Source organism: Zootoca vivipara, chromosome 10 (assembly GCF_965207765.1).
Source record: "Zootoca vivipara chromosome 10, rZooViv2.hap1.1, whole genome shotgun sequence".
In the NCBI taxonomy this organism is placed as follows: Eukaryota; Metazoa; Chordata; class Lepidosauria; order Squamata; family Lacertidae; genus Zootoca; species Zootoca vivipara.
The window spans coordinates 39,666,393-39,689,520 of record NC_142593.1 but is presented as its reverse complement, the minus strand read 5'-3'; the positions used below and the strand labels follow the sequence as shown (position 1 = coordinate 39,689,520).

At 43.0% G+C, this 23,128-nt stretch overlaps 1 protein-coding gene across 3 annotated transcripts in view; it reads left to right on the top strand.

The window, feature by feature from the left end:
• The window catches only part of RAB3C (RAB3C, member RAS oncogene family), a 112,485-nt gene extending 89,373 nt beyond the window's left edge, over window positions 1-23,112 (top strand). For all 3 annotated transcript variants that reach the window (XM_060280283.2, XM_060280282.2, XM_088652732.1), the window contains exons 4-5: window positions 11,324-11,448; window positions 14,828-23,112. In XM_060280283.2, the coding sequence (XP_060136266.1) occupies window positions 11,324-11,448; window positions 14,828-15,015 (313 nt within the window). In that variant the 3' untranslated portion in view covers window positions 15,016-23,112. The remainder of the gene's footprint in view (window positions 1-11,323; window positions 11,449-14,827) is intronic.
• Window positions 23,113-23,128: the final 16 nt, after the last annotated feature.

Sequence of the window (23,128 nt, the reverse complement as noted above, 5' to 3'; positions counted from 1 at the left end):
GTGTTTAAATGAAGCTATTCATATGTCACCCTCCTTTGGCCCTTATGCCACCAGGCAGTATAACCTAGAGGTGTAAAGTTGCAATTAGTTACATGGCAGGAAAGTCCTATTGACTTCAGTGGAACTGGTGGGTGTGGAATAAGGAAGGGGGAGAAATTCAGTTTGCATTTAAAGGTGAATTTGCCTAATTCATCCTTTCTGGAACAATACAGGAGCAAAAATCACAACCATCCTTTGAAATTTGCCCTTGTCCGAATTTTGCAATGTGATTCTCCAGCCAAGTTATTTGGACAAAAAATCATATACCATGATAAAGGATGCATGAAATGCATATATTAGTGAAATTAACATTAACAGTGTGTTAGGTATGGGGAAACTGCTTTGCAAAAATATGTATGTTAGGGAAAATGCATACAGTTGTGCATCTTGGGAGAAATTCACTGATAAATCTTCGCAAGGACTTCTTCCTTTTTAATGCAACCTAATGTGAAGAACTGAGTTTAAGAATGGAATAATGAGAAACTCTCCCAAGTTGCTCCAGAGAGAAAACAGACATCTAAGCTTGGCAGCAAGGACAGGAGGCCCAGGGCACAACACTCTGTCCCTCCTCTCCTTGAGCTAAATAAAAACTTAAATTCTGAATAAAGTAACTTTAACTACAAAAACCACCATGCAGGTTGAATCCAGCAGGGAGGTGGGGGCTTTCTTGTGTTTTGCACAGCCTGTCACAACTATGGAACGAAGGAAGTGGATTAAGAAAAGTTTTTGTTTCATAACACTAGAACCTGCGTACATCTAATGAAGCTCAATGTTGGAAGATTCAGGGCAGATTTTTTTTTTAAGAAGTAATCCTTCAGGCAGCATATAGTCAAGCTGTGGAATTTGCACCCACAGGAGGCAGGGACGGCCACCAATTTGGATGGCTTTAAAAGAGGATCAGTAGAAGACAAGGCTGTCAGTAGCTTCTAGCCATGATGCTCTGCCTCTGTGGTTGGAGGCAGTGATGCTTCTGAATTCCAGATGCTGGAAACATCTGGAGGGGAGAGTGCTCTTGTGTTCATGTCCTGCTTGCAGGTTTCCCACAGGCGTCTGGTTGGCCACAGTGAGAACAGGATGCTGGGCTAGATGGGCCATTGGCCTGATCCAGCAGGCTCTTCCTATGTTCCTAGAAGTGGGCAGTGTTCTCTGGAAAGAGAGATTGATTGCTAAACCTCCCTAGCCATAGTGCTTTAAATGTATAGTGCAGGTGTGACTTTTTATCTCCCTTAGGAGTGCTGTTTAAAAGAAAACAAAAGGAAGCCCACATTCAGTGGAATCACACACTTCATGCAATGTGTAGCTTGGCTCTCAATAACATGCACGTCAGCCCCACAAGGTAAACTAGTGATGATATCCCATATGGTAAATGTGGGGCTTAGGCTAAGGATACATGGATACACACACACACACACACACACACACACACACACACACACACACACGTATTTACAGGTTGATGAGAATGAGCTAGAAAAGGGAGGGAATGACTGTTACAAAGATTTTGAGGGTGCTTGGTAACTATAACAACAGGATCTGTGTACAGTACTTAAAGCATAGTGCTGTGCCAATACCTGTTCTCAGTATGCTACGTTAATTGAACACTCCCAACAGTAATAGTCGGCTTTACCACACTAGCTTGAGCACACATTTTATTGTGATAATGGAGTGCAATTAATGCACAGAAGTGCGTTAATTTGTCACGAAACCTCCACGATGATGACATTCTTTCCCTTTAAACTTTTTAAACTGCTTTTTGAGGCACTAAATTAAAATCTCTTGTGAAATGAGAGGTTAGCAGCTAGGTTCACGTTCTCATGATAATGTGTTCTTGAAACCAGGAAATAGGAGCTTAGTCAGCTAGCTGACTGCCATCCCATGATGAGGAAATTCTTACCTCCACTTCATCCCAGATTTTTCAAGCTCAAAGCAGTCGTGACACACAGTCACTTGCATTCCGCCACCCAATTATTATTTCCCCCCCCAGGTGTGGGGAATGTTTTGTAGCCCAGTGGCTGCATTCTCTCATGTGCATCCTTCCAGGGTCCAAATACCAGTTGTGGGTAGGGACGGCTGCAAAAGTGGCCAGAGCAATGGAGGTGAATTGTAAAGGTAAAGGGACCCCTGACCATTAGGTCCAGTTGTGACCAATTCTGGGGTTGCAGCGCTCATCTTGCGTTATTGGCCAAGGGAGCCAGCGTATAGCTTCCAGGTCATGTGCCCCCCATGACAAAGCTGCTTCTGGTGAACCAGAGCAGCACACGGAAACGGCGTTTACCTTCCCGCTGTAGCGGTACCTATTTATCTACTTGCACTTTGACGTGCTTTTGAACTGCTAGGTTGGCAGGAGCTGGGACCGAGCAATGGGAGCTCACCCCGTCACAGGGATTCGAACCGCCGACCTTCTGATCAGCAAGCCCTAGGCTCTGTGGTTTAACCCACAGCGCCACCCACGTCCCTGGTGAATTGTACCCACATACAAATTGTACCCTTTCTGCATACACACACACACACACACGGACACACGGACACACCCCTCTACCCTCCTTCCAGGGAAGCAAAAGGCGTTATTGGAAATCAAGGCCATATTGCCGCCAGACAAAAAACACTCAAGGAGGGTTTCTAATTTATCTATTTCCAGAACAAGTATGCATGCTAACTGGTTGCTGTAACAGTTAAAACTGTTTTTTCTATCTCTGAGCATAATCCAAAATTGGGGTGCCCGCTTGCTTGCTGCATTTCAAGGTTCATACTTGCTTAAGGAGGCAATTGTGTGCGGCAGGGTTGTTTGTAGAGCTTGACATTGCCTTCGCGGTAAAAAATGTTGATTGTCACAAATAAAAAAAGCCCTCCCCTTTTAACCCAAAAAAGGGATGTACTTGGGTTTTCCAGGGGAAAAAACCTTGTATTTTGTCCTTGCTAGCAGCTGCCTCTTTTTTCATATCCCATTGTTCTTCTTCCCCACACCTGCCTTTATCTAAAGAAAGAGTGATCAGATGGCTTACTACTTGCAAATTTGTAGCTGCTTCTATAGTGTCCATCCTCACTCCACAGTTCACATGAGAAACGACTTGACATGTCTTCCATGATTCATGGGCCTGGAAGTGGCTCGAAGTCCCACTTAAAGGATGGCATTTTATAATGGAATGGGGTGAATCATTAGGAGTTAGCAGCAATGGCAGGAAACGACACTCTAGTTAATTGCCTGCTCCTGCCTTGATCTAGCACACCAAGAGGACAGCATGTTCCCAGAAATGTGTGGAGTAAAAGAGGATGCATGAACTTGCCCCCCCCCACAAGAACATGGTCTGTAGGGGGACTTTACCTAGAGTGCATGTGATTTGCGAGACGTTCATCTCTTAAACAGCAACATCCAGATGCTTAAATGCATCCCTTTAGAATATATTGGCCTATAGATATATATATATACACAAACATGCGCACACACACACACACACACACACACACACACAAACAGATCTGTTCTCCATAAAATGTACTCTCAGACTCTCAACAGATCTGTTAATGGGGGGGGGGGGTCATCTGGCAAGAGTTCTGTATCTGACTTAGTATAAACATGACTAATCTGAAACAGAAGCAGCCTTGATTTAATTTCCTTGGAACATCATGCTGGGGAAATAAAAAAGCACAGACAGACAGAAAGTGGCAGTTTCCAAAGGGAAAGGGAAAGACATGGGCTGAAGTTTACCGCAACAGCAATGGTGATTGATTTTGATTTTAGATGTTCTCCTCTTAGTGCAGAGCTTTTGCACTTTAGAGTCACAAGGAAGCCAGGGAGAATTAAATGGTTCACTGGATATAGAGGTATCAGGTGTGTACACACCATACATTTAAAGCACACGCTTCCCCTGCCCAATAATCCCAGCAACTGTAGTATGTAAAGGGTGCTGGGAATAATTGCTCCGTGTGAGTAAACTCCCTGGATTTATTTTATTTATATTTTATTTATTGACTAAACGACTAAACAACAACAACAACAACAACAACAACAACAACAACCCTATACCCACAGGTCTCAGGACAGTTCACAGAATAAAATCAAAATATAAAACTAGAAAATGCATAATCAAAATAAAAACAACAACAACCCAATAAGCCACACACACAGCCCTTTGGAGGAAGCAGTGTGCTTTAAATGCGTGGTGTGTACACAGACATTGTTGATACAAGAGAGAACAGAAAGATATTGTGTTGGGTTTATTTTTGCCATTATCTTGGAGGACATTTGCAACTATTCGAATCCTGAGATTTTGATGCACTTTTTAAAATTATAATTTTAGAACTCATTGTGGTTGAGAGTGTGGTAGTAATGGGTTTTGTGAGCTCATATGAATACAGCTTCCAGCAGCCAAAAGCTTCACTTCTGGGAATGCTCTCCCCCTTTTAGGATGATGTTCATAGATTCAGATGGAACTCTCTAGACTTCTCCACTTGGTAAACAGCCGATTTTAATGTTAAGGAGATCCAGTTTGGGTTTGATGGGTTCCAGTGCACCACAGTCTGCAGCTGTTCCAGTCCCGGTTTTAGGGGACTAGGCCCTGAAGCAGCTGAGGACTGTAGACGTTTGGTGGGCTTTTGTCATGACTAATGTGTGTTTGTTCTGAATAGAGTGTTTTGGTGACCATTTTTCATGTAACTCTTGCACCATTCTTCTTGGCTACAGCTGCATTTTTAGAGGGAAGGGCCACAGCAACTGTTTTGGGGGCAGAAGGTCTCGGGTTCAAGCCCTGGCATCTCCAGGTAGGGCTGGTAATGTCCTTAGCCTGAAACCATGGAAAGATGCTGCCAATCAGTATAGACAGCACTGAGCTAGATGGACCAATAGGCTGTGATTTGAAAGAAGGCAGTTTCCTGTGTTTTTCATTTGGAACCACCCCTTCTCTTTTAACATTTTCCTATTGGGGGTGGGGTGGGGTGGGGGGTGAGAAATCCGAATCTTGTTGGTTTTTTCTTTAGTTGAAGCATTTTCGCCTCACACTCCAGCCAAACATGTTTTACAGGGTGACAAGAGACATAGTCTAAACACTGAGCCTCTGGGGGGCTTGCCGATTGGAAGGTTCAAATCCCCACGACGGAGTGAGCTCCCGTTGCTCTGTCCCAACTTCTGCCAGCCTAGCAGTTCGAAAGCACGCCAGTGCAAGTAGATAAATTGGTATCGCTGCGGCGGGAAGGTAAATGGCGTTTCCGTGTGCTCTGATTTCCATCACGGTGCCATAAGCAGTTTAGTCATGCTGGCCACATGACCCAGAAAGCTGTCTGTGGACAAATGCCGGCTCCCTCGGCCTGAAAGTGAGATGAACGCCGCAACCCCATAGTCGCCTTTGACGGGACTTTACCTTCCAGGGGTCCTTTACATTATTATTTTTTAAACAGAGTAACAAATATCAATAGTAAGACAGTCCCTGCCCTCAGGTTTGTAATCTAGAAAAGGTGGCATGAGAAAGAGGGGTAGAATGGGAGTGAAGGCAGAAAAAAGAAAACTCTGGCACTTAGTTACATAGTACATGGAATATTCCTTCTGCATGACCACCTGGAATAAAAACAGTTTAAGGAGAGGAGGAGACGAAAGTTGCTGGCGTCTCAGTTGATAGAGCAGCCTTGATTCCCTTCTCTCCCTCTGCTGCACTCTAATGGAATGGCTGCTGACTGGTAAGGGAGAGGGAAGGCCAATGAAGTGGCCCTGCTTCCCTTATTTATTTATGAAAGTATTTCTATACCATCATATCATAGAAAATCAGGGCAGTGTACAATGTGAAAACACAGAGCACCATCTAAATATATATATAACGATACAGATAATCATTCAGGCTACTAATTGCGTGTGGAGACCTTTTAACCAGCCCCAGAAATAAATTCAGACAGGACTCAAAGTTTTAGTTTGGTTTTTGGCAGAATTTAGGCCACAACTTTATTGAAAACAAATCAAGTGAGTGGTTGCATAGGCTCTGGTTCAACTAGCTACCTGTAGCCTTGCAGGCAGCGCTGACTCTGGGCACCAACCATAAGTCAGCCTTGGGTGAACACCTGGGACAGAGGCGAACAGGGGGGGGGGTCTGCCACGCCTCCACCCAGATGAGCCCTGAACTCAGGCTCAGGGCACAACCCCGCCCGGGGAAGACCAACCATGAGCCCGTGGATTCCTTCTTGAAGTAATACCCAACGCATAGGGATGGCTAGGCATCCTGCCACCCCTATCCACCTGAACCAGAGCCCACCTTACAAGTTGTGACAGTTTGCTACACGGTAGGCGAAACCCAAATGGCACTAGCCAATCAGCCAAATGGGGAAAATTCCTGCCATGCCCCTGTCCCAATGACAGGCGACACACAACGGCATAGCAAGGTCAAGTGCAAGCCCTAAAATAGGGAGAGGTGGGTGGGTGTTTTGATGCACTGAGCCCAAAAGAGGAAGCTCAGGGACATGTGCAGCGGTTAAATAGTAGTCCCTCGATCGCTTTGACTGGCGTCCCGTTAGCCCAATTGCACCCAAGATTGAGGGACCACCTCATAGGGTGTTGTGGCTGCTCCAATGTTCCCACCCACAACACAGGGCCTGATTACCAGGGCCTACCGCAACAGGTGCCCTCTTGTTAGGGAGGACCCGATTTGTAAAAATAAAAAATAAATATTTAAAGTTTTAAAGTGGTATCTGTTTTTTTGACAACGCAGTCCCCTTTGGTCTAGTCCAGTGTTTCCCAAACTTGGGTCTCCAGCTGTTTTTGAACTACAATTCCCATTATCCCTGACCACTGTTCCTGCTAACTAGGGATGATGGGAATTGTAGGGGGGGGGACAGATGGACCCAAGTTTGGGAAACACTGGTCTAGTGTGATCTTTGGCAGATCAACAGCTGAATTATGAGTCTGTCTAGAATCACCTCCCTTCCCATGGCAAGCCGAGAAGGGTAAAGGGCTTCACTTGCACCCTGTTGGTGGTCTCATTGTGTTCCGACATACACTTTTTAGACCATTCCAGGTGGTCATGCAGAAAGACTGGGTAACTAAGAATTGGTTTCTGGGTTTTCTTTTTTTCCTGCAAGGGGGATTAACCTCAGAGAGACGAAAGCTGTGAAAAGGCAGATTGATGACAGCACTCTGCTTGACCTGCCCTGGGTCAATAGAATCCTGCCCTATAAATCTTGCAGAAGGTGGAAGCACAGAACAATGCAGGCTTCCATTTCCCTTCTCGGCAGCCATCTTGGAGGGCTGTGGAACACCTTCTCTGCACCAACTAATGCAGTAATATTGTTCAGCTCCTGCATTCTGCACTCCAGTTAGTACTGGCTATATCTGCAGAAATATAATCTTTAGACAGCCACAGCCTCCTGTTTAAGTCTTTGTAGTTCAACTGTGCGGAAGCCAGAGATGCCCTTTCCAGGATAAAATGCTTTAATACTTTGCTTAAGATTCTCTCTTTCTCACTGGCTAAGAGAAGGTAGGGAGGGCGATGCAATTTGAAACAAACAAACAAACAACCTTTCTTGGGAAAGAACTAGGGTGATTTGATCAATGGCACCTTCATCTAAACACCAATGCCTTCTGGAAAGATGGGAGGATATTTGAGAATTCCCAACTCATCCTCACTGACGACAGTTGTCACATAAGGAATTTGAGCATCTCAGAGACTTGCCTGAAGACGTCATCAACCCACAGGGAAGTAAGCTTCCCTATGCTATATATTACAAGCTAACTCAGATTTATTGAGTAAGTGAAACACATCTTTGTCATTGGGGAAACATCCTTTCAAATGCTCTTCCTCTGATTTACACGGGGAAAGTTGATCTGCAAGCTTTTCTCTCGGTGTTAAGCCCTATTCATTTGTGTCCCTCACCCCATGGTTTTAAGCTGAGAAGAAAAAAACCCGTGTGAAAGGTGGCTATTACAGAGAAGTTGCTGGAGTCTCAAGGGGGAGAAGCAGGCAGAGTCACCCACAGTTGTACTGAGAAGCCAGTGCCCATCAGGTTTCTCTCCTATACCTGGCTGCAGCCATTCCGTCTGGCTTTCTTGATCCCTCAGCTTTCATCGAGCAACATCTCACTGTGATCATCTGGAGCAGGGGTGCCCAAACTTTTTTCAAAGAGAGCCAGATTTCATGAAGTGAACATGCGTGAGGGCCAACCAAAGTTGTTGAGCTTTTTAAAGATTTATTGAGCTTTTCTTAGGATCGAAATATCACAGATTAAAAACTTCCCTAAACCGGGCTGCCTTTAGGTCTTTTCTAAATGTCAGGTAGTTGTTTATCCTCTTGACCTCCGATGGAAGGGCGTTCCACAGGGCGGGCGCCACTACCGCAAAGGCCCTCTGCCTGGTTCCCTGTAGCTTTGCTTCTCGCAGTGAGGGAACCGCCAGAAGGCCCTCGGCGCTGGATCTCAGTGTCCGGGCTGAACAATGGGGGTGGAGACGCTCCTTCAGGTATATAGGACCGAGGCCGTTTAGGGCTTTAAAGGTCAGCACCAACACTTTGAATTGTGCTTGGAAACGTACTGGGAGCCAATGTAGGTCTCTTAGGACCGGTGTTATGTGGTCTCAGCGGCCGCTCCCAGTTACCAGTCTAGCTGCCGCATTCTGGATTAATTGCAGTTTCTGTGTCACCTTCAAAGGTAGCCCCACGTAGAGTGCATTATTGTAGTCCAAGCGGGAGATAACTAGAGCATGTGCCACTCTGGCGAGACAGTCTGCAGGCAGGTAGGGTCTCGGCCTGCATACCAGATGGAGCTGGTAGACAGCCGCCGTGGACACAGAATTAACCTGTGCCTCCATGGACAGCTGTGAGTCCAAAATGACTCCCAGGCTGCGCACCTGGTCCTTCAAAGGCACACTTATCCCATTTAATTATCTACTGTAAATATATACTCTTATAAAACTGCAGGTTATTACAATAATCCTGCTAATGATTTTATCTGTTTGCAATTCATCTGTAAATATTCAATAAACCATTTCCATTCTTTTATAAAAAGTTTGTTATCTTGATTTCTTTCTCTTCTGGTAAGTTCCGCCATTTCTTCATATTCCATAAGTTTTTGTATCCATTCTTCCTTTACTGGGACTTCTGCTTCTTTCCACTTTTGGGCAAGTAGCATTCTTGCTGCTGTAGTAGCGTACATGAATAAGTTTCTATACAATTTAGGTAGTTCTGTCCCTATAATTCCCAAAAGAAAAGCTTCTGGGTTGTTGTTTTTTAATAAAAGCTATATCATTGTGTATCAATGTATATAATTTCTGGAGATGTTTTCATGCAGGTGTTTTATTATTAATTAATTAATTAATTACTTAATTAATTTTCTATACTGATCCTTCCAAGGATCATGAGGCAGTTTACAATTGAAAAGAGATTGGTGTGCCAGCTCATTGCGCCATGTCACTTTTTCTGCCCTGTTTTCTGCACCACAAATCTTATTGAAATACAAACGTTATTCCTCCTCGAAATGTGTGTGTTACAATGTATTTTGATCATTTAAAAATTTTCATTTTATTTTTTCACCAAGAACTGTGTCAGAACTTTCAGGAAGAGCAAAAGCCATTGGACAGGGGTCCCCAAACTAAGGCCCGGGGGCCGGATGCGGCCCAATCGCCTTCTAAATCTGGCCCGCGGACGGTCCAGGAATCAGCATGTTTTTACATGAGTAGAATGTGTCATTTTATTTAAAATGCATCTCTGGGTTATTTGTGCGGCATAGGAATGCGTTCATTATCATTATTTAAATATAGTCCGGCCCCCCACAAGGTCTGAGGGACAGTGGACCGGCCCCCTGCTGAAAAAGTTTGCTGACCTCTGCCATTGGATAACTAACAGAGCAGTTCTAGGCATAGTTACTTGGAAGAAAGTCCCATTGCATCCAGTGAGGTTTATTCCCTGATGAGTGTGTATAGGATTGCAGCTTGCATTTCAATCCACACATTAGTCCCAAAGATACAGATCAGGTCATTCCTACTGGAATTTGCAAAGATTTAATTTATCAAGAACCCCTTCTTAAAAGTTGGGGATGAGAAGCAAGGATGTTTGATGTATAATGATTTTGGCTACACATTGTAGTAATATAAATTTAATAAAATTGTAATTTGGGGAGCGGAAGGGGAATTAGAATGCATGCATCTCCCTAAGGCTATATGTGTACATTTGAGACACAGAAGAACTTTGATAACAGAAGCATTTTTCTTATTGCAAAGTAACCATTCCCCTATGTATATGGATATAAGGTAGAAAAATAATAATTCTTCCTCTAGTTTTTTTTTACAGTTTTAAAACAGCTTCCATTTGTTAATGAAATATAATTATGTCAATGGGCCCTGACTAACAGCTGATCAAAAATGAAATCTTTTTGAGTCGCTAATGGGCTGGCATGGTAAGAAGTCTGAGTTACTGCCATTTGCAAGGTTGCCATGGTAACTAGCGCATCTTTTATGAAAGCCGTTTATCATATTCTGATAAACTACACATTCCTAAAGAACTCAGCATGCTTCCCTCTGCTCCCCCCCCAAAAAAACCCCACATCTCTGTGGCCCTGGACTTCAAAAGCACTGGCGCTTTCTTCCCTTCCCTTTAATATTAATGAAATTCCGGTCTCTGTGTCTTATCTTTGGGCTTAGCCACAGTTACCTTTTGCTCTGCTTTTTCCAGGCAGAGGTCTGCACTTTAATTCTCCATGTCCGAGCACTTTTTATTTTTTTTTATTTTGCCCTGAGCCTTCCCCGCTCTTTAAAGCTGAATCGGAGCAAATGTCAGTTCGGGTTTCCCGTGAATTAGTGTTTGCTCTGATTGAGCTCTAAAGAGCAGGTTTTCATGGGAAAAAGCTCCGGAGCAACAGACATGAAGCTTTAAATCGCGGAGCGTGCCTGTAAAGAGCAGAGGAAAGGTACATGTGGATAAGCCTTTAGTCATGCGACCACGCTGAAGGGCAACCTCCACGAAGCAGACATTTTAGCGGCTGCTTTTGTAAAGAAGAAAAATGGGGAGTGCAATCTAATCCGGTTGAATGCACAAATAGCAATGTGAAGCCAAAAATATTACTTCATGATCCACATTGCTGTATAAATTGCTTGCTGTAATACAAATCCCTTGACTGAATTAAAAGAACAAACACCCAAACCAACACTGCTGTTTAATTATATGCAAAAACCTGCTCTCTTGAGGCAAGCCAGCTCATCCTGCCTACAGGTAGTGCCAGTCTAATTACCTTGTTCTTTTGACTGATCTCTCTCTCTCTCTCTCTCTCTCTCTCTCTCTCTCTCTCTCTCTCTCTCTCTCTCTCTCTCTCTCTCTCTCCTAAGGTCAACCCAAATAAAAACTTATTCCTGGGATAATGCCCAGGTTATTTTGGTCGGTAATAAATGTGACATGGAAGAAGAACGGGTAATCTCCACCGACAGAGGGAAACATTTAGCAGAACAACTTGGTAAGAAGAGAAATTTTATATATACAGTATATAAAGAACTTGGGCTCCATCTGCACCGTACATTTAAATCAGTTGTCTGACCACTTGAAACCGTCATGACTTCCCCTAAAGATTCCAGGGAGCTGTGGTTTGTTAAGGATGCTGAGCGTTCTTGAGAGACCACCATTCCTCTCACAATTAAGCCACTCTGGGATTTGCAGCTCTTTGGGGGGGGGGGAGCAGGGGTTTCCTAACAACAACTCTCAGCACCCTTAACAAAGTGCACTTCCCATAATTCTTTGGAGGAAGCTTCTTTGTTATTTGTTGTGGTCCATTCCATCTGTTTGCCATGCCACAGGAACTTCTGGCCGGCTTGCGCATATTGTCTGCCCGTCACTCTCCCAGTTGCTCAGCACAAAAGGGAGTATAGTGTGAAATGAGAATCGTGCTCAACTGGCAAGGCACATTCTCCTTTCTCAAGTGGTTTCTCCAGCAAATGCAGTTAGTGGCCAGTAAGGGTGAGCGAATCTGTCAGTTTTGCTATTCCTCAGTTTCTAATTTCTTTCCCCATTTTTAATTCAGTTTGCAGCAATTCTGCATCTGTTTGCAAAGTTGTTGCTTCTGTTTTTTTTTAAGTTGTCTCATAAGAGCATAAGAAGAGCCTGCTGGACTGACGGCCCATGTTGTCCAGCATCCTCTTTGTACAGAGACCAACCAGATGCAAGCAGGACCCAAAAACAAGAGCACACTCTAGCAGTTTCCAGAGACTGGTATTCAGAAGCATTTACTGCCTCCAACCATGGAGACAGAGCATAGCTATCGTGGCTTAGTAGCCACTGATAGTCTTATCCTAGGTGAATTTGCCCAATCCTCTCAGAAATTCACCAGCATCTTGGCACACAGTTCTCCAAATATATCGTAGTCATGTTTGAATGCAATTCACCCTTATATAATGCATTATGCGGGCTGTTATTTTCAGGAATATATGTATTTTTATGCACACTTTTGCCTAATGTACACATTTTTGAACACATGTTTTGGTTGGAGAATTGCACCGCAAAATTTGGAGGATTGTGGGTTTTATTTTATTTTTTAAGTGTTTGGATTCCCATCTTGTTTCAGGAAGTGCAAATTAGGTCACATAAAAATGCAAACCAAACTGAACTTCTTCCCCAATTCCTTGTAGCAGGCAGGGAGATTCCACCTTTATTTCTTAATGAATCTACAGTAGGAATTTAGCTTCTGATAAACACAGGAAATAAAACATAACTGGAGAAAAAGTCTAACTAGGGTTTCTACCTACTTTTCGTATCACCAGCTGCTGTCTCAACTCCTTTACACCCACTAATTTTAGTTTGATTGGGGAGTTTTATGATTCTGTGCTCTACAGCTCTTCCTCCACTTCACCTCTAAGATCTTAATTGCACATTGACTGGCTTAAGACATAATGTTAAATGACGAGCCTAGGGATCACCCATTTCCCCCTCCTCCACTCCCCTCTCTTCCTCCATCATGGACCTAAAGAGGAGATAGAAAGGTCAGGTAAAGAAATGGTTAAGCACCCTTGAAAACTGCCCCTTTACTGAAGCTGTGTTTCCTTCTTAAAAGCAGCATCAGCGTTTTAATACACACACATATGCACAGAGCATCTTGTTAAGCCCTAAAAGAACATCAGAAGTGACTGTTTCCCCGAGTCTGCTATTTTTGTGAGCAGGACTTGGGGAGTGGGCATGAATGCAGAGCCCTTTTCTTCTCCAGTAAACCAAGGAAACAAGCATGAGCAGAGGATTTGAAAACAAGATGGCAAAATCTCTTGGGCAACCTGGGGGGGAAACGCTGTGTAGCTGGGAAAGACAGCTCTGCGAAATAGCTCATTAAAGAAGTTGGGTTGGAAATCCATTTGGAGCATTTGCACTTTCTGCTTTCTATAAGTGGCTCTCTTTTTTTATCAGAGCTATCAACAGTATACCTCAACAGCATATTAAGAGGTGCCTCTGTTGCGAATCTAGCCAAATGGTAGTTATAGAACAGGGCAGGGAGAGTCTGTTCTGTTCATCAAAAAGCCTGCAGCTTAAAGAAATCCTCTTGCATCTTGAGAATCACACTGAATTTTTCCTTTCCCCCCTTTTTTGCATGCCCCTATGAAGTTTTTTAAAAAAAATAGTAAATGTGTCAATGCAACAAATATGTGTTTGAAAACTTATATGCAGGCACACTTGGATTGTCTGCATGCAGAGTTTTAGTGGGGGTTTTTTTGTGAGAACTGAATAGGCACAGATGTGTTTGGAGCCTTCCTTCCTGCCTATTAAAAATGTCCAGGTTGTTGTGTGTTTTATAATTTACACTTAGGGCCTTTGCAAGTCAATTGAACTGGATCAAAACCCACAAAGGCCATTTTCACATGTGGCATCAGTCCCTCTCTCTCATCAGCTTTGTGCGAACCTGGGAGTGCAGGACAAAACATGGAAGGGATAAAGTAGAAGATTTAAAATAGAAGATTAATTTAAGCCAATAAAATACGTTGTACGTTTGCATTATAAAATATACAAAAAGGCAGTTTAAGCCACAGGTGTAAAAATGCCCTGAGTTTGCATAGAAAAGTACTCACCATTATCCGGACAGTTACTTCTTCTGCCCAAATAGAATCAGTTGCAAATTTTGGCTGGTGTAGCTTCACAGACAGTAGCTGTTTATTCTGTGTCAAACAGAACCTCATATAATAATCGTCAAAGCTTGGAAAATCCATACTGGAATTATTTTTTACACCAAATGTTTGAGCCGATTTCCCAGTGGAGCAAGCATTCCCAAGCACCTGTGTTTATAGCCAGTATAATCACAGCCCTAAATTCATACTGCAGCCATGGAGAATCTTGTTAGACTACAGCTCCCATCATGGGCTAAAGGGCGTTGGAGTCATGCGAAAATAGGAAGCTGCCTTATACCAAGTCAGACCACTGGGCCATCTAGCTCAGTACCATTGACACTGTTTGGCTGCGGCTCTTCAGGGTTTCAGGCAAGGGTCTTTCCCAGTCCTACACAGAGACACCTTTTTGTATGCTAAGCATGTACTCTATCGCTGAGCTATCACTCTATCCCCTAAAGCAGGGCCAGCAATCTTTCACCCATCTAGATGTTCTTGGACTCCCAACTCCCATCAGCCCCAGAGAGCATGGCCACTTGCCAAGGATGATGGGAGTTTGGGGGGGGGCTGGTCCAACAACATCTGAAGGGCTGAAGGTTCCTCACCCCTGTCCTACTGAGCCCAGTTGCTCCTTCGCTTTTCTTTGCATCTACCCCAAAGCGCCGTCTAGTCAGTGCCTGAAGAAGGTACAGTAAATATAATGTTGAATGGTTGCAAGTGCTGTTTCTGAATGACTGCAAGTCTGTCTGTTTCTACCAGGTTTTGAATTCTTTGAAACAAGTGCCAAGGACAACGTCAACGTCAAGCAGACCTTCGAACGGCTTGTGGATATCATCTGCGACAAAATGTCAGAAAGTCTGGAGGCAGATCCTGCCATTGCTGCCGGTAAACAGAACACGAGACTAAAGGATAGCCCTCCTCCACAGCAACCCAACTGTGGCTGTTAATAGAGTCATTGTCGACAGAGGCGGCTCCAGCGTGTTCTTTTGCCAATAGAGTATTTACATAGGGTCTATATGCCTTTATTTATAACGTCTTACCGGTTCATTTTGGGGGAAATATGTCTTCTTTAACGCCCACTGCTGGTACAGTATGTGCATAGAGTTGCTTTGCAAAACAGATCGCAAATGTGTAAGGACAGGGCCCTCCGATTTCTCAGCATTTGGCCTCTGCACGTAGATGGCTGTTCGTCTGCGCTCTTTATGTTCACCTTTATGCCCGTTCCACCTTTAGCTGGTGCTGTGACCTCGGGTCCACATTTTGCCTGGATTTTCCTCTTCCTTCATCCCATTTCCAGTTAATGCTATTTACTCTTATAGCTTGATGATCCAGCAAGTCAGAAATAGGACTCCTGCTCCTTGGCACTCCAAATCAATACTAGCACTGCAGAAAGGTAGCAATCTAATCATGCAAGCACAGCTGTACCCTCCAGTTAACTTGCCAGTCCGCATTCCCCAGAGAGGTCCATGTTTCAAGATGGCTGGGGCCCATTAGCAAAACAACAGGTATCCTGCTAACCAGCGACAGGGATGGAGAATTTAGATCTGCCAGATCAGGGCTACCTGCCTCTCAGACAGCCTTCACTGGGAAGGGTGTCCTACATTCAGAACCAAGACACAACAGTTCCCTGGCTTTCAGCCATAGGCCTTGCAGAGTCTGATTGTTTACCAAGTATTTCTGGGTTTTTGGTTTTCCTTCACTCGAGCATTGATTATCTTGAGGGATACTTGTCCAAACTTCAGACCATATTCAAGCAAACTTTAATTTCAGTTTAACAATTAAAAAAAAACCACTGTAAATTATTAACACTTTCACTTTTGTATCGGTCACACTCAGTGGGCAGTTAAAAATGAGAAAGGGACTGGAGTATGAGCTGTTTTTTAAAGTGCAGTAGCGCACTTCAAAATGGCGTAAGCAGCCAAGGTGTAGGATTTGTCCTTCCCAGGATATGTCAGTGCACTACAGAGAAGACAGTTACTTGCACTACATAAAGTAGAGCCAAAAATAACTCCCACTACAACCAACACACTTATTTTCATATGGACATAGATGGAAGTCCCAAGGATTCAGAGCTTTGAATATAGATACTGTAGATATATTAGTGAAGTCATTGGAGGCCAATGGAAAGAAATTTATTCTTCTCTAATTGTCGAAAGCATGTACAAGAAATGAGTGAATAAACGTTACAGAATGAAGAAGGACAAAGAGAGGCAACGTGAAACAGTGAGGAATATAACAAGAGTAATTGGGTTGCAGGCCCGTTCTCAGTTCTACATGCATGGGAACACTGATCTCCAAAGTGCATTACTCTACCTGTCCTTATTGGATGTACTTAACTCCTGATAGCAACGCCAGTGAAAATATATAATTTTTCTTAGCCAAAATTTAGTGGCACCCTGATCCTCAATATAGACAAGTTGGAAGAGATCTCAAAGGTCATCTGGCCCAACCCCAGTGGTGCAGGAGTCCCACTACAGCACCCCCAAAAGGTTGACTTCCAGTGCTTCTGTTGCATATGCATAGCTTCATCTTCACAGGAGTTTCCTCCTCCTCTTGGACAGAATGGGAACCCATGGGTGTCTGTATGATGCTGTGAAGATCTGCATAGCTTTGTAGGTACCCTTTGCATGGAGCAGCAGCTCTCTGAAATCACTGAGGCTAGTTTACACGTGTACTCTACACTGGCTGACGGGCGGACCAGATGATGACTTGCATGAATGAATGGGGCATTGCAGATTTATCCCTTCATCAACTCAAGTAGAATATTTTTCAACGGAAGCAGCTTACACCTGCAGATCAAGATCAAGGATAAGAAATCAACTGATCTGCAAGCATATATGAACCAGCCTTACTGTTTTATGAAACACACTTGAGTTTGCTTGTTTTTTAAGTGCCAGGTTATTCTAGATTGAAGCTCCGTTTTTGAAGAATTGAACTTCTGATTCCTACAAAGGATGGTTAAGTGTGAATGTTATTATATACCTGGCATGGTCCACACATGTTCTCATGTGGTCTTTTGGTGCAATTTCATACAGCAACCCTTGACCTAAAGTCTTCTTCGAGTGATCGGTTCCATCCTCTGGCAAGAGGAGCAATCTTTCCATCCACAAGCAGCTTGCTAGGCTGAGTGGGAGAGGGACAGAGAGTGTCAGAAAGAGGGGGCGGAGAGAAAGAAAGGAGTGGTAGAAAAGGTGTGGCTCCACCTATTTTAGCTCTGGCCCCACCCACACTGATTTTAGCCCCACCCGCTTCTACCATGTGACCCTTAACAGATTCACCTTGGCAGAAAGAAGGGTTCCCCACCCCTGTTATATACCATTAGAGAACTTTTTCTTCTTTCTTTGCTATGAAACTTTTATTTCTCCTCTCCAGTGCCACTCTCATTAATAGCAGGGAGAATTGCCCGTGAGGACAGATCTGGGTCATTACTTCTGAAAGACATCTTGCCCCAGACTTGCTAGCTGATGGTGACCTCCTTACATATAGCTTTTCACACAAAAAAGTCAGAATTTGACGGTGTTTCTGGAAGCCCCACAGGAAAACATAGCTACATTAATTTTTAAAAGGAGAACTTCTACAGTTTCAGGAAACAAACCATGCAAATGGATTATAAACTCACAGAAAGACTGTGGAAAACAAGCAAGCAGCATGACAAGTATTTTAGCCACTGTATTTCCCCACATAGAGATATTTGTTTCTCAGTAAATTCCCTCTCTTCACCCTGTAGTATTCCATCTCGACTGCTCTAGCTGGGTCACAGTGACGAAGTTCTTCTAATTATCGGAGAAGTATAAAATGTTCATAGCTCTTATTTGCATTATCTTTTAATACCAGGTAGATGTTTTTCAGCAGGGTCGCAGCAGAAATAACAGAAGCAAAGAAGGAAGGTGAAAGGTGGGTGTCTAGAGAATTGTTAAAAGGCGCACCTGACCACAGGGTCACTGCATTTCACTGTAATTGCCACATAGGGAAGCTAAGGCCTCGCTCCAACTGTGAGCCATAATTTTATTTTCTTAAACAAAATTTATATGCCACTTGACTGGTAAAACCTCTAAGCAGTCTGAAAGAAATATTAAAATTATCAGTAAAAAGCAGTTTAAAACAGAAATAATTTAAATGAATAGTGAAAGAGGTTAAAAGATAACAACACCTGCATGTCTAGGTAAGCTCACCTCAAGAAAAATGTTTTAAATAGGTGTTGAAATGTACTCCTAAGACACCTTTTCAGATGTGTGGGAGCTGAGGAGAGCAAAAATAAGCTAAAACCTACTCTTGGATACAATTGGGGTGCTGGAGCTGAGCACCCCTTAGAATGTTCTCTTAGAATGGCAATGGCTCCCACCTGAGAGGTGCTGGAGCTGAGCTCTGGTGAGCTTGGGCAGGGGGAGGAGGCCTGGTTATAATACACAAAACAAAGCATATTTTAAGAGCTTTTGTGGCACTCATCTCCCCACACCCAAATGCCTCACAATATAAATGAGCTAGCAGCATGTGCATGCGCGCGCGCGCACACACACACACACACACAAGGTTTAATTTTGTTCCTTAATTGCTGCTGAATTAACTTCCCTCCCAAATAAAAGTTGCCAATTTGCAGAGGAGGATATGAGGCAGAAAACTAGATAGCAGTCAATCTGTTCTTGTCACCTACCAGAAAACAGAGCAGAGGTGGGGAATTGGCAAAAAAAAAAAAGAGAGAGAGAAAAGGGTTGAAGTAAATATATACCACCAGAGAATTTGATAGAAATCGAATCAAGGAAATTCTGGGTTGTATCTAACAATGTCCCATCAGCTCAAAGACTTCTACCTGTGCAGTGGGACTCCCTGTTCTCTCGTCTTCCTGCTCCTCACCCACAAGAATATTTTGGGGGTTCCCCAACCCTCTAGAGCCGTTCAGGGGGTGCAGAGGTGCGCAAGGAGAGGGAAATGAATTCCCATTGCATAGGTGAAAGTCCTTGTGCTAACTTGACAACAACTTCATTGGATATAACTGCCCCTCTTGGGTGTGGGGTGAGGGGAAGCATTTTGATGCAAAAAAACACAGAATGAAAAATACTGAAGAAATTCAAGCATCCCTGTAATGTGCAGCTTCAATTAATGCACATGTTCAAATAAGAGAGGTTTGTTTATTGTAGGGCTGCCATACTTCCAGGTTTTCCCAGACACGTCCTGGAATCGGACTCTGCAAATGGCTTCTGGGTTGATTTTCCCCGAACTTGCAAAATGTCCAGGAAAACCCAGACATATGGCAAGTAGGACGTTTTAAAAAAATGCTTTAAAATCCTATGAAAGGCCTAAAAGCTCCCCCCCCCCAAAAAAATAGGCAATCCTAATTTATTGCAATGTTTTATTATTCTGGGTTATTGCTTGTTACCAACGTAAACTTTATTCTCTGCTATTCTTGAATGAATAAAAATACTTTCTAGAGGCTAGCCTGATTCCTGAGAGCCCAGCCAAACTGTAACAACACACGGATATTTTTGAATTTATTTTATTTATTCCCTTAATAGCCCACCTTCTGAAGGCGGCATACATGGGTCTCCCCATCCTCACTGATTCCCCACAGCAACCCTGTGAGGTAGGTTAGGCTGAGAGGCCGAGTGGGGACTTGAACCCTGGTCTCCCAGGTCTGACACTCTAACCACTACATCACACCATATACAAAAATAGCCGGACTGCTAGTTGAACAACAACTTGCATGGGTGAATTGCCTTCTTGCTCAAGCAGTTCTTTCCTTTGCACATGGGCAAAATATTTCTAATGAAGTTTTGCATATTGGCAACTGGAACGCAGAGGCATGAGCTGAATGTTACAATGCCTGCAAGCGCATACAAGCAATGGAGCAGCAAGCTTGCGTTTCAATTCGTGTATAACAACTCGCTCTACAATACATCAAATGTGCCTATCCCTTTTATGCCATTAATTCAGAACAGCATTCCCCACCCTCGCTTATTTTCAAAGCTGTTGTTTGGTGTCTGAGATATGGAATAGCTGGCCTGTCCTTTCTGTCGAAATGGCTTTTCCCCCCCTTCTCTCTCAGCTGCAAATATATGTGACTGTTACTGGAACCATTGTTCCTTTGTGCTTATACTCAGGGCTTTTCCAAGCAAACAGCCGATAATGCAACAGAGGTACAGTTAGTTGTTTGATGTCTTGTTCAGGATGCAAACATTTTTACTCATGAAAGCGTTTCAGGTATCGTATTTTCCCAGCGCTCAGAGCAATATATTGTTGCTGGTGAAATAAAAGATGCCTCCCCCAGCTAGAAAGACTATTTCCTTTTGGAGTGCTTCTGTTTGAGTGTCACCAGCTCCAATTGGCTAGAGCAGGCATAGGAAAACTCGGCCCTCCAGATGTTTTGGGACTACAATTCCCATCATCCTTGACCACTGGTCCTGTTAGCTAGGGGTGATGGGAGTTGTAGTCTCAAAACATCTGGAGGGCCGCAGTTTGCCTATGCCTGGGCTAGAGCCTGTGACACCACAGATGACACCAACAGCGTTGTACTGCTGCCCCATTTGGTCACCCTGACATGAACGCTCAACTTTGAGAGGAGCTATAGCTGTCTTAAGCTCCAACTCTCCCATTCAGAATTTGCTCTGAGACTCGTGGGGGTCATTGACAAGCTTAGTTGACTAGGGAATTCTTTGGACTTTGACGGTTGCAGGAAATCATCTCTTTGTCCTAGACCCTCTTTGCAGCATTCCTCTCCAGTTAGTGCTGGAGAGTACATCAGTCATTAAAAACAACAACAACCCTGAACCGTCCATATTTATTCTCCTCCCTTCTATATGTACTGGTCATTGCACTATTGCTGAATAAGCCCTTGGTATATTGCATAGAGAAACTACCTGAGCAGCTCAATCTGTGTGGCCTTTCCAGAGCTCGAGTCTGAAAGATTATAGTTTCTTCCCAGTCAGCTCAGCTCTGCTATGTCCAGCTGTACTGCCTGCACCTTATTTATTTTAAGAATGAAGTGCTATTTAATGGTGCACTATGTTCACTGGAGTTTGATCCTAATGTGTGGAATTGTCAGAATGTTGTGTTTTCTAGGAGACTTAACAGTGGTGCAAGATTTATGTCTGTTGGTAACAGTTTTGTCAGTCACAGACAGTTGCTAGAGCTAGTTTTCAATGAGCATGTTTTGTGATGGCACCATGTAAATGGGTGTCTTGTTGAATAGGGGGGTCCTTTTTCCTGAGGGTACTGATGCACATCCACTTTTCCTGAATCAAAACACTGCAACTGTTCCTTCCATGGCAAAGTTTGCATATATTCCACCCAGATTAAGTTGGAGAAATCTGCAGTTAATTCTGGATTGTCCTTCAGAGATCCATGCTGAGTTGTAAGTGAAGATGTTCCTGAAGTAGTGAAGATGCTTCTTCTTGTTGTTTTCTTCCTCACAGAAGCCTGTACCATCCGTGTTCATTTTGTCAAGTCAGTACAGTTATGAGTGACAGGAAACGAAGGGTCTTCTTAAGGGAAGTGCTTCCCTGAGATACGGGCAGATTGTCATACATGGTTTTTTTTTATGTTAGAAAGTCCAAAAAGCGTATCTCGGGTAGCTTTGAGGCATCATTCAAAGTATAGATTGTTTTATTTAATAAACTACCAGATGGTCTACATCAATACACTGTTTAGAGAGTGAACCAAGTACCTTTGGACTAACTCTTCTGGGAATCAGAAAAGTTATGATAGAGCTGGATTCATAGCAGAATCCCCATAACTAACGCAGACCAATCCTTGCTTATTTACGCCTGTCAGATAATTAGGTCAGTTACAGTATTTTCTGTTTCTTTCATACCCAACTAGAACTTGGTTCTGTCGAGCATCCCACCGACAAATTCAAAATACGAGTCAGCTTTAATATTTATAAATTATTTTTCTTCACAGGTCAGGTATATAGTGTGGTGGTGGTGGTGTTGTCGTTTTTTTGTTTTTTGTTTTTAAGTCTCTGTTAACATTTATTGTCTCAAACTGCTTAATAAGTCACTTGACCAAATCAATCAATCAATCAATCAATCAGTACTCTGGTTTTTCTTCAGATCATGTAAATCTTTCGCCTTACTTGACCAAATATCTCTTGCATGTCTCATGCCAACTCATTCCATATACCGGTTTAGCCATGACAAAATCTAAATCATTTACAATCCTTTTCCTTATATCTCTCCCCACATCCTCATACCCCACTTTGTGGGATTTGCCAAGAAATTCACCTTATCGCTAGGAAGTGCCTGTGGTAATTTCACAAGCTATAGAGCTCATATTTACAGTTGCAGTGGAATAGATGGACACAGCCCCATGGCATTTTAAGGGGGAGAGAACACACCCAGACCTCCCAGCCATCGTACATCCCTCCATAAACATAGGAAAGAGATACTAGGACTTACCAGGATGAAATTGACAGAAATGGGTAATTCTGACATGTACCTTGCAAACTAGTGTTAAATGGAAACCGTGCTGTAATTCCCGTTCAATATATTGTTGGTAAATGTCCACTGTGTTGTGATTCAGTTGGAACTGTCAGAATGTGTATACTATTTAATAGTGTTTGTGGAACTGAAGTGTCTTAAATGTGGCATGAAAATGTTATTTTAAAAGAAATAGCTTTGTTTTCTATTTTTGAACACCTCTAACTGGAGGGATCATGGGCCAATAAGTGCAATATTTAACGACTTATTCAGTGTATATAAACTTGTGTGGAAGAGAGAAGTGTTGTGGATGTGTGAAATTCCTGCTGCTAGTTGAAGACTGTGTGGCTTATTTAAACAATTTCTAGTAGCTGTTTTAAGTGTCCAATAGTCACGTTTATATCGTATAAATGCTTTTAACAGTGTCGTACAAGAATATTCTATTCCTGATTCTGTTAAATTAATTATTTTTCCTATATGAGATGATTATATATATATATATAAACATATCCATATGTTTCCTTGCAAGTGCATGTCAATTTTACTTCTAGAACTGTGTCTTTAAAAAAAAAACAACACCAAAAGATTATGCTATAAATAAAACAATGAAGAAACTTATTTTCAGTCACAAGATCTTAGGTGTTTCTCT